Source organism: Elephantulus edwardii, unplaced genomic scaffold (genome assembly GCF_000299155.1).
Source record: "Elephantulus edwardii isolate Elephantulus edwardi_28Jun2011 unplaced genomic scaffold, EleEdw1.0 scaffold00004, whole genome shotgun sequence".
NCBI classification, from domain to species: Eukaryota; Metazoa; Chordata; class Mammalia; order Macroscelidea; family Macroscelididae; genus Elephantulus; species Elephantulus edwardii.
Genome location: NW_006399754.1, coordinates 9975128 through 9991680, shown reverse-complemented (window position 1 = coordinate 9991680; position 16553 = coordinate 9975128). Strand labels below are relative to the sequence as shown.

The 16553-nt window shown below is 38.9% G+C and overlaps 1 protein-coding gene and 1 pseudogene across 1 annotated transcript in view; both read right to left on the bottom strand.

The window, feature by feature from the left end:
• SUPT20H (suppressor of Ty 20 homolog (S. cerevisiae)) overlaps positions 1 to 3233 on the bottom strand; it is a 43964-nt gene extending 40731 nt beyond the window's left edge. Inside the window, exons 1-4 of the mRNA XM_006879616.1 lie at positions 3186 to 3233; positions 2631 to 2666; positions 1251 to 1309; positions 884 to 950 (exon numbers count right to left, since the gene is read on the bottom strand). Coding sequence (XP_006879678.1) covers positions 884 to 950; positions 1251 to 1309; positions 2631 to 2666; positions 3186 to 3233 — 210 coding nt within the window. The remainder of the gene's footprint in view (positions 1 to 883; positions 951 to 1250; positions 1310 to 2630; positions 2667 to 3185) is intronic.
• Positions 3234 to 8464: 5231 nt separating this feature from the next.
• LOC102856644 lies at positions 8465 to 8993 on the bottom strand (annotated as a pseudogene).
• Positions 8994 to 16553: the final 7560 nt, after the last annotated feature.

Here is a 16553-nt window from a genome sequence, read left to right as displayed (position 1 = left end):
ATAAATAACTTTCGTAGCTAAAACCACCAGAAAAATGTCACACCCATTCATCAAATTCCACTTTAGAACCATGTGTGATTTGAAAGGAAATCTACTTACATATGGCAATTCCTTTTACAGAATGTTATTTATGAAAGCTAACTGCATTGAGAAAATGTGTTTTTTTAGGACTTAAAAAAAATTAACTACATATTTACATATATACACACATTAAACAGTATATAAACAAAAATACTGAAAAAGAGAAATTCTTTATCACGCAAGAACAAAAAATGTTCTAGTCCAGAAATAAAAAAGGGTGAACCTTTATTTAGCTGCTCTGAAAAGATAAAAAAAATCTAGTAAAGACTAATTTTTGTAACATTTATTTATCACCATTAACAAAAATGATTGCTGTCTTGTGGACTAGGACATTAAGGAGGGCTTTGGCTCAGTTGCAAACTGATAAATTTGGTTGGGAGATGTCAGTTCAGAACAGTTAACACAAACCATAAGGTCCTTCAAATTTAAGTTCTCGAGAAACTAAGAAAAAGGTGGATAAATACTGTACACTGCATTGAAACAGAAGAGGCAAAGAACTGCTTAAAAGGAACATATAATTGGTTATTATTTGCATGGCAACAGCCCAGAATAAGAGGTGCATAGCAAAAGGGACTGGGGTGGGCGTGGGGAATTGTACAACAATGAAATTTTTTTTCAAAGAGAAAATTAAACTGGGGATAGTGGTGGGCAGGGAGAAAAATGGGCAACAGTGAATGAATGGAAATCCAAGTTCTCTATAAACTTTCATTAAAATCTCAAGAAAAAAAATTGAAGTTCTCAAAAAACCTATCTTTTCTTTTTTGAAAGCTACCATAATCATAAAAAAAAAGTGTGTATTTACCTTAACCTCTGGCTCTTTCTCACATTCTTCAGTATATAAATCATAAAGTTTTTGAAATATAGATTTCCTAAAATAGAACAAAAAAAAAACTAACAATGAGACAACAGACAAAATGTTAATAATTCATTATGAAATGTTACTGAAAACATTTCTTTAGAACCTTAACATAAATGTAAGAATTTTTAATATATGCAAATACCCAATATAATCTTCTGACTCAGTAACAACTAAGAATTTAGTAAAAAGTGGTGGCTATCATTACTGTAAATTCAAAGAATAGAAGATGCCTTCAAGAGGGATACCTACTTAAAAAACAAAAAACAAAAGCCCCAACAACAAAAAAACGAGAAAACAAAAAAACGCATACCTTCCACCAGGTAAGTATTTCCTTTTAGGAGGTCTCTGTCGGGCACTTTCAATAATATACTAGAACACAATATAACAGAACAATTTATAAACATAACTCGCCTTTGAATGTGAAGGAATATACCTCTAAAACATCTATAAGGCTAACCATCCATAAGACACTCAAGTTTTTGATTTCTATGAGACGGTACCTTGCACGGAAAACGACTTAACTTTTAAATATATTTCACAAATAAGTTAAAATTTATACTGCACTAAAATACATCCTAATACACTTATTCCTCACCTCTGAGCATGGTCAGATAAGGCCATGTGAAAACTGGCATTCTATAAAAATGGAGGAATTTTTTTCCTGTTTCCAACCCATCTATTTGTCTAATTTCTTTCATTTAGAAAATACGATCATGGAAATATTAACAGCTATGATTTACTGATGTGCTCCTCTCTATTATGAGTCCAGCTATGGAGGAGAAAAAGGAAAATGCGTAGCTGTGTAACAACAAGGCCCACAGCTTACCCACTGCTCCTGTACTGGGTCAGAGGTTCCCTCTCAGAGCCACCTCCACGCCCACTCACTCCCTCAAGCTTCCCTTTCACAATCCTGGAGCCTGCTCTATCTTCTCTGGACCTGGCAAGTCAGTGACGGGCTTCCTGAATGAAGGCTTTTGGCCCAGACCTACTGGAGCCATGGAATACCACGAAACTCACATGCATATACTCAGAATACTCCGGTGTCCCTTCCTTCCCACAGTGATTCTGAGTTGCAGAGCCTCAGGCCACATGGACGCCGAGAAACCAGACCAGCTGGCTCAGTGCTGCCTGTATAGCGCCTGGAGACCCTCTCCTCCAGGAGGGGGCGCTCTGCCAAGCCTGATGACTCACTCACTGATGCACACAGGCTGATGAGATTTTTTAAAACTATTGTCTTTATGCGTCCGAGGACTCTCCTTCATAGGGTCACTATGAGTCACCTGCGACTCGACGGCACTTAACAACAGCAACAACACTGTCTTAATAATATCTGGTAACAAGATTATCAATAAGTAAGGATTAGATAGAATGCTATCAGCAAAACCGGAACCATCCAGAACATGCCAGACATATCCTAAGTACATTTTACCCTTGTTCAGAATATACATTTAAAATAATACTGTATCTAACAGAACTCTGTACTTTTAGCTCTTTTCCTCCTTCAATTAAACAATTAGAAAGCCTGACAAATAGAATTTTAGAAATTGTTGTCATTCAAATACCTCTTACAAACATGATTTATTTTTGCATATTCACAGCAAGGCTATTTGCATACATGTCCTAATATATAAAAATTATCTTAAAACTCAGTTTCTGTCAGTTAAAGACTACTTTTAATGTGTAACCTTACCTCTGCACGATCCAAAGCTAGTTCTAAAGCTTGTTGCTGCAAAAAGTAAATAGTGTATTTGGTAATATTAGTTATTTTGACAATAAATATCTGAATTTATTTTCTATATTTCTAAGTATTTTAAACAATTCTATTTTAGAAAATGGGTCTAACATTTCTTCTTAACATGAACTAAACTGGCAGTACCAGGCAGTTAATTATGGCAAAATATACAGTAAAAAAATACTTCTATCAGTTCTACAGTTAGTGTCTGAGTGGGGGACAGAGAAGGTTGCTTGTGTTGAAGTGGATTCCAAACTCATGCCAAACCTATGAATGCAACCAAAAATCCTGCACAGTGTTTTCAAGGCTGAGTGAGCGGATCCCCAGGCTTGTCTTCCAAGCAGACAAGCCTGATCTTATTCCATGTTTTCAGAAAAGCACAATTCCAGGAAACTATACTGGCTATCAGGTACTAAAACAAAGACAACTCTTCTGTTTTCTAAGAACAGCGAGTCGTGGTTCGGCAGCTAACCTTCAACTTAGAAATGTCCAATATATATGTAATGAACTTACAACAGTTTCGAGCTCAGTGTCTAGAAGGAATGTGGTAAATGTTGGCATAACTACGTCACAACACATTAAAGATGTCACCAAGTATACATGTACATCATTATGGTAGGTAACACTAAGAAAGAAAAAATAAAAATGTTGACAGCTGTAATGTCAATGACTATAAACTCAGCTATATTGAGTTCAGGGACTTTAAGGTATTTAAAAAAAAAGAACTGATAAAAAAGATTATTTTACTGAATGTTAAGGTGAGAGATCTACTAGTAAATCATTTGAGAAGCTTAACTGTATGAAGAAAGTGGCACTGGACTGGATGGATATTCATCAATAACCTGCATTATGTAACTTTGCTTGCAAAAAGTAAGACAGACTAGAAGCAGTGAAGATTAAGACAAAGATGCCCAAAGCCTCTGCCATGGGTTACAGCTCAGTATCAACAAAAAGTTTTACCCCTAGAGGAACAGGTGACAGGGTAACAGAGAACAGACAGAAGTTGGCAATGTCTTTCATTTCCTTGGATCCATAATCAACATCTATGGCAGCAGCAGTTAAAAAATTAAGATGTGCTGCTTCAGGGCAATCTTCTGTCAAAAACCTCTCCCAAGGGCTAAAGAGCAAGGACATCAGTTAACAAACTGTGTGCGCCTGATTAGCTGCTTCTTAAGCATCTCAAAGAATAATGAATAAGCAAGAATGAAGAATGAACACCTTCAAGAATTACGGTATTACACAAGAGGACAGAGTGTAGCATGGACTGTGCCAAAGAATGAAATCTGTCCTGGAGGACATTGCAGCACTCCTGAGGAGGCGGGGTCAGTCCTTGGGAAAGACATTGTGCTGGGAAAGGTAAGAGTGTCAGTAGGAGACAGGAGGACCCTCAATGGTGGGCAAACACCACAGTGGAGTTCAACATGCCAGATCATGAGGATGGTGTAGAAAAGGGGAGAACCAGTTCTTTTGTTCACAGGTCACCAGGAGTCACAGTGATTGAAGAACAGTACATTCCTAGGGTTGAAGGGTTGTTGCACAAGTTGATGGGTAGATAAAGGAAATGGGAACGATCTGGTGTGGAAAAACAATGTCTATTAACTCTGTAAGTAAACCAGTACAAAATAAAAATTTCTTTTAAATTTCATTTTTCCCCCCAAGCAGACTTCTATCCTGCGTTAATTTCTTGGAAATAGTAATTTTTAAAATCTTTTTTAAAATTAATTTTGATGAAAATTTAGAGACTTTGGATTTCCATTCATTCATTCTTTTCTCCCTACCTATCCCTCCCCCAATAATACACTCTTCTCTTTGAAAAGAAAAAGGAAAGATTCCCCATTGTTTTAAAATCCCTCCTCGGAGATCCACTCCACAATGCATCCTTTGTTCTGGACTCTTGTCATGACAATAATACCTAATCAAACATCCCTTTTAAACAGTTTTCTCCCTCATCTGTTTCAATGCAGTATACATTATTGATCCCATCTTTCTCAGTCTCCTCCCATCCCGATGCCAGTCCTGTTTTACAACAGTGGCACAATGCAGTTTTTGTCCCTGTGTGAATGAGATACTTCACTCAGCATAATGTCCTCCAGGATCACCCATTTTGATTAATATTGCATGAGTTCCTTGTTTTTCAATGCAGCATAGTATTCCATTGTGTGAATATACCACAGCTTCTCTATCCATTCGTTTGTTCATGGGCACTTAGGTTGTTTCCAACTCCTTGCTATTGTGAACAAAGGTGCGATAAACATTGGTGTGCATAGGAAACCGTAATTTTAAGAAAAATGAAGAAACAGAAAGTTAACTGGTATTGCTTCATTTGTAAAATTTTATTTTAACTATGTAAGAATAAACAAACCCACCAGGCTCTAAACCAGACTGAATCAAGTTAATGGTTTATCGTTCTAGTTTTCTGGCTTAGCACCTGAGTTACCGATTTTTTTTTTTTTAAATTTATTTTTATTACAAAGACTAAGGTTCTTCCCCTTCCCCCGCCCCCCAGGATCTTCTATTTCAACCTGGCAAGGTGCACAGGATAAAAATTCTCACTATTCACCAAAATCTCTGACTGGGTAGGTTAAGATAAAAAGGGGGGGGGGGCGGAATTCTCATCCTTCGGGAATGCACGCAAAGGGTTAAAGGACCCTTATACATCGAGAAGATGGAAAACCCAAGACTACTTAAAAATTGGAACTTGTACAAAAGTGCGTTTATCTGTTCTGCTTGGATGCATTCTTAAAGTACTTTGTAAAAATGAAAATAAAAACCAAAACCTAAACCCAAAGTCCTTTTAGTATGAGCAAAGAGTGCAATGAATGAAAACAAAAACTCCCAGAGTCTAAAATTTGCCATTGTTTCAAAGGCTCAGTTCAAATAAGTTTGCTAAAATTTATTTTAAAAAGTTAGAAAGAGCAGATTCTGTGCAAAACTTGGTTCCTAGGATCCAAGACAAGATTTTTCAGAATCAGTAATAAAAACTTTGTCTAACTCTGAGAAGAATGGGAATTCCAGTACACTTCTGTTTATGTCAAACCTATACCTGGAGCAGGAGGCAACCATCAGAATAGAGCAAAGAAACTCTGTGTGGCTCAAAATCAGGAAAGATGCATGCCAGGGATGCAACCTTTCGCCACACCTTTTTAATCTATATGCTGGGAAGGCTGGGCTCTCTGAGGAGGAATGTGGCATCAAGATTAGAGGAAGACTCATCAACAACCTGCATTATGCAAATAACACAACACTGCTTGCTGAATCTGAAGAGCATCTGAGTGAGGCATGTGCTGCAGAAGGTCGACCGCAGCCTTTACTATGGTTTGAAGCTCACCATCAAGAAAACAAAAGATTCTTGGCGAGCTCTGGTGGCCTAGTGGCAGGAAACTGCACTGCAATCCCAGAGGTGCACGGTTCAAATCCACCAGATGCTCTGCTGAAGAAAGAGGAACAATCGCCTCCTGTACCGGTATACACACAAAATAAATAAATAAATAAAAATTAAAAAAAAAAACAAAAAAAAACAAAAGATTCTCACCACTGGGTCAAACAACAGCATCATGATAGAGAAGAGATTGAGACTGTTAATAGTTCAGCTTGCTTGGCTTCACAATCAACACTCTTGGTACCAGCAGCCAGAAAATCAAAAGGTGAACTGCACTGGCAAACTGCTGTCAGGGACATCTCCAAAGTACTGAAGAGCAATGATGTCAGTCTAGAAATTCAGGTGTGCCTAATCCAGGCCATGACCGTCACAATAACTTGTTATGCATCAAAGAGCTGGACAAGGATGACAGAAGAACTGATGCCTTTAAGTTGTAGTGCTGGAGAAAAGTACTGACTATACCATAGACTGCTAAGAGAACAAACAGGTTTGTCCCAGAGAGGGTGAAACCAGGCTGCTCCTTGGAAGCAAGGATTTTGAAGCTCCGTCTGACACACTTTGGGCATCTTGCAAGGAGAGACTGGTCCTGGGAGAGTGACATCATGCTTGGAAAGATGGAGGGACAGTGCAAGAGAGGAAGACCTTGGATGAGATGGACTGACTTGGGACTGGAGTTAACGGGACAGGTGTGTCAGAGACAATGGAACTGGCACAAGATAGAGCTGAGGTCAGAGCTGCTATACATAGGGTCACTATGAATGGAGTAGACTTGATGGCACACATAATGATACTATAACAACCACCACCATGAAAATACAATTCTTGATACATAACCATCTTTTAATTGTTTTGGCCATGAAGTCTTAAAATAAATGTCTATCAAAAAGCTAAGTAAGAAGAGTCAAATATACTAAAGGATAATTTTAAAAAGCCAATCTTTCTCAAGTAAGACTGTCTTCCAAAATGAAACTTGAGAAAGTCTAGTTAGATACATATGTACCACTGATTCACAACCTCCTTTAAATAATTAAAACAGGAAAATCAGGTAACGAGAGTGTAAACTACAAGGGAAGGGTAAAACTCCAGTGTGATAGCACCATTTTTTAGCAAGTGGGCAGGAATGGATAGGCAAGAGCCTAAGAGAAAATTACGTCTTATAAGGTTTGGTAATGTTAATTTAGTCTCTCAATGGCAAATGCTATTTCCAGTTTACAACAGCACTAAATGGAGCAACAATGAATAAAAAACCAAAACACAACAACAACAACAAAAAAGCAGAAAAAAATTTTTTCCTTTAACTTATTTGTGACAGAAGTTAATGCCTGAAGTATATGTGAGCTCGTAAGTCAGTATTTTCATAATATGAAAATGAGTACTGATGTTATTTAACGTGAGTGATGCCAGCAATCAATTGGTAACTAGCTGTTCATTTGGGTTTGTTTTTTTTTAAACAACAAAAAACAACAAGCCAAAAACTTTATTTCACCACTGTCATCTAAAGTATGATTTTATCAAGCATAAAGGCATTTTTTACAGTTCTTTTTTTTTTTTTAATTTTATTATTTTGTGTGCGTGTACCATCAAATCAGATCTGACTGGCACAGGAGGAGATTGTCCCTCCTTCTCCAGCAGAGCATCTGGTGGATTCGAACCGTGTTCCTCTGGGATTGCAGTGCAGCTTCTTGCCACTAGGCCACCAAAGCTCCCCTCATTTTTTACAGTTCTATGTGACAGGAAATTCAAAGTAGAAACATCCACAGGGACAAATTAGATAAAATCAAATAATGAATTTTTTTCAATATGTAAACTATACATCTAAATAAATTGTGGCACCAATTAGATAAATTAAAATCAAACATCTGGAATTTTTTTCAACATGGAAACTATACTTCTAAATAAATGGTGGCAGGACCTCAATGCTTCATTACTTATAGACCATATTAGTTATTTTCAAGACTTAAAAATCCTGAGTATTCAGATATCTTTTGTTCGGTTTAGCAGTACAATTAAGTATTACCTAATCTATAGTCTTCCTCTAGATACTTCACCAAACTATATGATTCAGGAAGGTATTTAGCTTTGTATTACATTTTTCTCACTCCAGTTACAACCTACAAAGGAATTAACATTAACATGCTGATGAGAACTGCTGGTTCCTTTTGAACAATGTGCAATATTCTTTTGTGCTAATCTAGTTAGTCAACTACATTAAGGAGGGGATTCCACACTCTCCTCTAACTCATGTCAATCCCATGGAAGCTAAACAGGTACAAACCAAATTATGCTCAGTTTAGTAAAGTATAAGGTTGTTTGCCCATCTGAAAATTTACCTATAAAACCAAACAAGACAGCGAACTTTGTCTTAGGAAACCCCATTTGAGAATTTCAAGTACATTTTTCTCATCGTCTCCTCTCAGTCACTGACAGGAGTTTTGTATGCCACCATGGTATTTAGTTTGCGGACTGTAGCTGTGAAAGAACTGGATGAACTTCCTCAGAATTGGTAACGAAATCTGGTCCTGATTCTTCCCATTTTTCAGAAGCACCAAATCCTTCTCGGTTACACATCAGCAGCTCAAAGGAACATGAAACTTCCAAGAGTGGCAGGAATGTTACTCTATCTGATCACTGAATGGATTTCAGCTTGGACAGCTTTCTGATCATTTTTTAGACACACTGGCATCTTTTGTAATCTTATCAGACTCAATATCAAACTGCCATCTCTCCAGGACCTCACCACTTTCAATATTTGAGATGTCCACCACCAGTTTCTGAATAGAATATCTGCATAACCAGCATTTCAGTTGTTCAACCATACAATTGAGATACTTCATGAGCTTAGGATCAGTCATTATAAGCAAGGTGAGTTTGTAACTATACACCTGAATATAGGTTTCAAAGGGATATGCATGCTGATATAAAACGCTCTTAATGCCAAATATTGTGGGCAAGGGTGGATAAAAATTATGTTCATTTGTTTTTAAATTAAAAAATAAGAAAATTTATTATGATAAATCTGTGCCTCCAAAATGATCTGTATTTATACTCATTTGCCTTACCAAGAATTTGGACTACAGTAAAATTCACAGAATTCAGTTTTAATGTCATAAAAGTAGATAAATTATCTTAAACAGTACATAATTTAATTAACATGGAAGTATAAAACGAGTGATCTTATTTTGTACAGAACACTATGCATGTGATTGTTAAATTCCCAGTTAAAATACCTATAATTTATAAAAGCATTTTTTATGTCCATAGTAATGAAAGAAGACAATATCTCAATAGCATTCTAAAATACAAACTTTTTAAACTATTGTACTTACCATTGTGGTGTAAAATAGTAGGAGTCCAAAAAGAAGAAAAAGTTTATGGGCGTTGATGAAGTGAGGTGAAAATCATGTCTTTGATAACAATCTTAAAGTACTGCAAAATTAAAAACAAAAATCCAATATTAACATAAGACTAACCAGCGAAGGAAAGGAAATCAGAAATTGGAAAGGAAAATTATTAATTTTTTCTCTCTTGCCAGTCAAATTCAAGGGGGCTGTATACCACAGGTACACACATTTTATTTACACACTTTAAAAAAGTTCCAATAAAATTCACATATCAAAACCTTTATTCGTATACCAAAATGTTCACTGCTGAAAGTACAGTATAAACTAGGTAAGGAAGACAAGTTTACAAATTAAAATAACTAATTTGTTCTTCAAAAAGATCTAGAATCTCTAGAAAAATAGATTTTTTACAGAAAAGCATACTCTTTTCCAACAACTCCAATGTACATGAACTCTACTGAAAAGTGACATGCTTATTTACAACTTCTGTAGATAGAAGAAATTGAAAAGTCAGTTTATCAACTCTTTAACAAGAAATAGAATTCCAATCGGTCTCGAAGATTTGTAAATCTGCAAACTGTTTGGAGTGAATTACCCTTCCATCTGACTCCCAAGGAAAAGGACAAAGTGGAACTGCTCAGGGAAACTGCTAGGTTGTAAATCACTGCCTATCGCCTCATCTTGTCTTCTGAGGAGTGGCTAGTAGACTGGAAATGCTGATCTTTTGGTTTGCAGATGAAATCTTTCTTCTGACATTCTCTGGATCATGCACATGTGTGTGTCTCCACTGTACTATAAATCAATCCCTGACCTGTATGCCTGTAGTTATAACTCCTTTTGGGAATGGGTTGGCTATCCCAGCAATGGGGCGGAACTAATGGAAGCTGTGTACTGGGTCAAGCTCATTTGAGATACAGAACAGCTTAAACAAATAAACAAGTGAGTGGAGACCGGGTAAATGATGTCAAGGGATCAGAAAGCAGAAGCGGGAGAGGCAAGCGCCTTCCTCAGAGCTGACAAGAGACAGAAAGATTTCCCCTGGAGCCGGGGGGTCTAACGTTACACTTTAAGTAAATTTGTATTTGTGGTAATTTGTTATAGCAGAACCACATAATGAAGAATTTGGTACTGAAGAACTGAGTGTGGTTCTAACAAATATGAGGAATGTGGAAGATACTTTGGCACTGGATGATGAAGGTTGGGAGAGTTTTAAGCTAATAGCAAAAGCCTACACTGCCTTAAGGATACAGAGAAATAAGGATGTCAAAGGCAATTCTGATGAAGAAGGGCTTAGAAGGAAAAGATTGAATGTCTTTATCATCTCATTATAATACCTTCAAGTCGGAGCTGTCTCATGGCTGACCCTCCAGTGGGTTTTCAGAGGTAGTGAATCACAGGGGAGGAGGCTGCCCTTCTCGAACTGTGGCTATGAACTGTACCTTTTGGGTTGGCAGTGCGACTCCTTACCACTGAGTCACTAACAACAACTCAGTATTGCTAGAAATGCGACTATTAAATGTTTCTAAGGAGGCTTTAAAAAAGAGGAGTATTTCTGGACAGTGGAAGAAAGAGAATGAATTTTAGGTAGTAGGAAGAACTTGTGTGGGTGCAACCGTTATGGAAAAGAGTATGGTGCTTTCTCAAAAAGTTGGAAATAGAAATACCCTCTGACTCAGTACTTTTACTACTAGGAATATATCCTAAAGAAGCCAGAGTTGCCACCCAAACAGATATATGCACACCCATGTTTATTGCCGTGTTATTCACAAAAGTAAAAGAGATGGCAGCAACAGAACTGTCCATCAACAAATGAATGAATGGATAGAAAAAACTATGGCATATATACAGCACTGAAAACCAAGGAATTCATAAAATATTACACAAGAGGGGATGAATAATGAACTCTACATTGGAACAGATGAAGGGAAGAACTGTTTAAAAGGAATAAACGATTAGGGATTATATGTATGACAAGAGTCCAGAAAAAGAGGTGCATGGCAAAGTCGACTGGGGTAGGAGTGGATGAAAGGGAGGAAATTACACAACAATGAATATTTTTTTTAAAAAAGTGAACTAGAGGAATTGAACAGGGGGTAAGGGATAAAATGTGCAATGAATGAATGGAAATCCAACTTTTCTGTATACTTTTGTAAAAAATCACAATTAAAAAAAAGGAACTTGTCTGATCTATGTTCTACTATTTGGTAGAAGACAAAAATTCTAAGTGATGGATACCTAGCTGAGGAGATTCCTAAGCAGGACTTAAAAGGGTCGTGTGCTTTTTCCTTGCTGCATATAGTGCAGTGTGAGGGGAATGAGTTGGACTTAAAATGAACCATGCAAATGAAAACAATATGGAATATTCAGTCCTACAAATGATTCTGCTCTAGAGAGCTCTGGTGACCTAGTTAGTATAAGGAGTTATGCTACCAACCTGAAGGCACATGGTTCGAAGCCACCAGCTACTCTGTAGGAGGAAGATGGGTAATGTCCTGTGCAATATTTACTGTCTGTGAAAACCCACTGGAGGGTCAGCTCCTACTCCACCGTCCACAAAGAGCAGCAACTAAGAACAAGTACTCTACAATTTTCACCAAGAATGTGGCTACACAATCTTTTGTTAAAGAAATTAAGCCTGTGATTAGCAAATATAATCAAGTCCCACAGACGAAAGCCCACCAGTTCAGGCCGACGACAGAAAGGATGAATGGAAAGAATGCCATCTGCCTCTTGGAATTCTACAGGCAACAAACAGATCAAAGGTCCTATTTGTGCTGTTCTCCAAGAAGAGCAGAGGATCATTCTTGGGAGTCCCTCAGAGATCAGAACTATTGAAAAGTACTCGGGCACCAGGGGCCTTCTGAATTTCAAAGGGTGGGGGCAGGCCTCCTACATTTTAGTCCAATTTGTACCAATTTGCTTTGAGAGTGTGAGGCTGCAGTTATTAAAGTGATTCAGGGGATTGGGGTCGCTATACAAAGATGAGGAAATGGGGCTGGCTTCCCAGTGAGTCTGGAAGGTGAAGTAGAAGCCCTGCACGAAGAATCCAGATGGAGCGGCCAACACTGAGTCTGAGGATAGTGCCACTGACCAGAAGATTGCAAGAGAAGGGAATTTTAAGCCTTGAGAGCTAGTATCAATTGTTCTGTGAGGTTTTGGACTTGTTTAGACTCTTTAATCTCTTCTTTGCTTTAAGTTTATTTTTTAATTTTTTTAACTTATACTAGTTTATTTATAAAATCCTAATACATTGTTTTACAGACCAGATTCTTTCAACATCCCTCACCCATCAATCTGCACAACCCCGTAATTGTCACCCCCCCAACCCCTGCACCCCCTCATCCCTTTGCTTTTACCCTCCCCCCCACCCCATTCTTATCTGTCATGGAAATGTCTACTTTGTGATGTTCCACCATGGTACTCTGGATTCAAGTGAACTGCTCCGCGTTGTTGTTGTTAAATGCCGTCGACACAGTGACCCTATGACCAATAGTTCTGAACCCAATCTTGACTCAAACATATCAGTGATTGAGTCAATCCACCTCATCCAGGGTCTCTCTCCTGTGCTGTCCTTTCACCTTTCTAAGCATCTTCTCCAAGGACTGGTCCCTCCTGGCAACATGCCCAAAGGATGTAAGACTGAGCTTCAAGATCCTTGCCTCTAGGGAGCAATCTGGGTTCACCCTCTCCAGGACAAACCTGCTTGTTTTCTTGGCAGTTCATGGTATATTCAATACTCTTCTCCAGCACAACTCAAGAGCATCGATTCTTCTTCTCTTATCCTTAGTCACTCTCCAGCTTTCTGATGCATAGCAAACAATTGTGAAGACCATAGGTGATCACAGGTCCATAGAGGAACACAAACTGACCCAGATGGACTGTTGTAGACCTCAAAACATCAAGAGCTAAATAATAGCTACACAATGACCCTGTTTTATGGACACAGAAGTGGCATAAAATGCCAAGGGCAGGAGCTTGTGGCTTGTAAGCCCTGGGTGGAGTGTCTCATGCGAGCCTAGGAATCTTAGCCTCCCATATTTGATTTAGATGGTTCAGAAGATGAGCTTTTTAGACTTGGAAATGATTTAAGATTTTTAAGATGGTATGATGGCATGAATGTATTTTGTATGTGACAAGAAAATGAATTTTAGGGGACTAAAGTCCAATGGACTAAAGTCCAATGAAACTCCAAAAGAACAAACAAGTCTTCGGAAAAGTCCAAATAAAGTGTCCTTTAATAAAATACCTACTCCCCCAATTGTTACAGTCAAGACTTACAACTAACCCTCCAGCAGGTTTTCAGAGGCTGTAAATTGCATGAGTGGACAGTGCCCATCTTTTTCTCTTGGATCTGCTGGTAAATTCAAACCAGGCATCTTAAAATTAACAGCAACACTACACAGACAAGGCCACAAGAGCTTTGCGATAAGAACGGTTAAAATTAACAGCAACACTACACAGACAAGGCCACAAGAGCTTTGCGATAAGAACGGTGAAACTTCATTTCACATAATTCGGGCACGTTGTCAGGAGGGATTTGGTGTGAGGTCACTTGCGGCTCATAGTGACCTGACACACCTACTCCCATTACCCCAATCACTGACCCTCTGAAACGGGTCCCTCCTTGCAACATGTCCAAAGTATGTCAGATGAAGCTTCAGAATCCTATCCTCCAAGCAGCAGCCTGGTTCCAACTTCTCCCTGGAAAAAGCCACCAGGTCAGAGAAAGTGAAGATCCTCAATGGACTGGCATTGTTACAATGACTTTAACAATGGGCTTGAGCACGTCAGGTAGCTTGATGGTGTAGGACAGGGATGCTGGGACCCAACAACAAACAAGCCCTATGAACTAAAGTGTATCTCCCTAGCCCCCAAATACATAGTAGAAACCTTAACCTCTACGTATGTGGCTATAATGCCACTTGAGAATGGGTTGGTGTCCATGTTAATGAGACAGAGTCATTGTAGGATGAGTTTGGAGTCAATTTCTTTTGCGACAGAAAAGAGATTAAACAGATTAAACAAGAAAGCAAGTAAGCAGAGGAGTCTGGGAGATGCCAGGACAGATGGAAATCTTCGAGAAATCAGAAGCTTTTTCCAGAGGTGAGAGAAAACCTTTCTTTATATCTCTGAATTCAGACTTTACACCTCCTGGACATAAGAAATCTGCTTATTAAAGGTATCCACCTGTGGTATTTAAGACTTTAATGGCAAAATTTGTAGAGTCCACAGCTTTCTGATGATCCCTGCACTGCTCTGTACACTAGTGTTTCTCCTCCATGTCAAAAATCTCACCCTTCTGGTGTCTGGGCTTCCAAGCTGCTTCTTGAAGTAAGCATCAGTGAGATATTTTGAGATTTTCATACCACTGATGTCAATTTTATCATTCTTACTATTTTTAATGTCTTAACAATTTTCATTTTTAAAGTTACAGTAAACAAAACAGTCCCTTGACTTGTCAGAAGAGCAGCTTTATACAACGGAAGCACACAACTCTCGCAGTTCTACGGTACACAGAACGGGTAAGGGAGGAGTGTGGCGACAGAGCTAGTATCTGACAGGAGGAAGGAGATCCAGCCCAACTCCAGCGTCAGTCATTCACTTAACCCTTAAGCTGCCCACCTCTGCATTTGCTGGTGTCTCCGATGTCAACTTTAGTGGAGGTGACAATGACACATTTTTTAAAAAATTATTTTATTATTTTTGTGTGAGTGTACTGTCAAATCAGATCTGACTGGTACAGGAGAAGATTGTCCCTCCTTCCCCAGCAGAGCATCTGGTGGATTTGAACCGTGCACCTCTGGGATTGTAGTTGCAGCTCCTTGCCACTAGGCCACCAGAGCTCCCCTGACAAATTTCTTATGTGTTCTTTGCAGAGGAACCTGACTGAGGTTTAGAGGTCCAGTCACAAGGAGCCACTATCCCCCTGCTTCAGGTAAACCATCTTGTTGCCTGTATGGTGCCTGTGAGGATGATCAGAACAGTCCTGGGCGTGATGCTACAGTGCAGCTTCCTCGAGTGCTGACGAATCCAGGCTATAGTCATTGCAATTACGTGCTATGCATCGGAGAGGTAGACAGTGACTAGGGATGATAGAAAGAGAATTGATGCCTTTGAGCTGTGGTGCTGGAGAAGAGTGTTGAATATACCATGGACAACTAGGAGAACAAACAGGTTTGTCCTGAAGAAGGTGAAGCCAGAATGCTCCTTGGAGTCAAGGATTCTGAAGCTTCATCTGACATACTTTGGGCATGTTGCAAGGAGGGACTGGTCCTTGGAGAGGGACATCATGTTTGGGAGAGTGGAGGGACAGTGCAGGAGAGGAAGACCCTCGATGAGATGGATCGAGTCTGTGAGTGGAGTGGTGGGAATGAATGTGTTTGAGACAGCGAGGTTGGCACAGGATAGAACGGCGTTTAGGGCTCTTATACATAGGGTCGCTATGAGTCACAAGCGACTCGACGGCACATAACAACAACAACATGTCCCGACAATTTTTGAGGCACATCCTCAGCAGGATATACACAGGTATCTCCTGAAGTTTACCACCATTCTTACTTATCACCATCAATTGGTTTTGTGACAGTAACAAGAATCTTCTTTTAAATCCTGGACTTAGTGGCTGAATATGTCCTCTAGCACGTGGCCTTCCTTGAATAGTGGAACAGGACAGGATTTAGGAACTTCCCTTTCTGGATTTTGCCCTTGTCCTTTTAAACCCTGCCACTCAGGCTTCTTCTCCTTGGTGTCGTTTATCAACCATTATCTTTTAAAACAGCTACTTGTGCTCTTTCTGTAGCAGCAGCACTGCTAGGAGGTTTAGTATCACTCCTGCTGCTGTTCATTATATTTTTCTAATATCTCAGTTTTAATATCTGTTGCTCAAAGGGATGCTATGAGTCACAGTTGCCTTGATGGTTTTATCAACAACAAGTGACCTCAGTCTACATTTTTTCGCAACACTTCAAGCTATTCTTCCATCAAACTAGATACACTTTTGAAAATAAATCACTAACAGAGCTTCTTAACCAGTCTGGGTACACAAGCCTCCTGGGCTTTTACCAAGTAGGAAGCTCAAGTCTGCGACCCAGAGATCAGCACTTTTAGTTAGACATGTTTTAATGAGACATGATGCTAGTGTCAAAGGTCACTTCCGTAAAT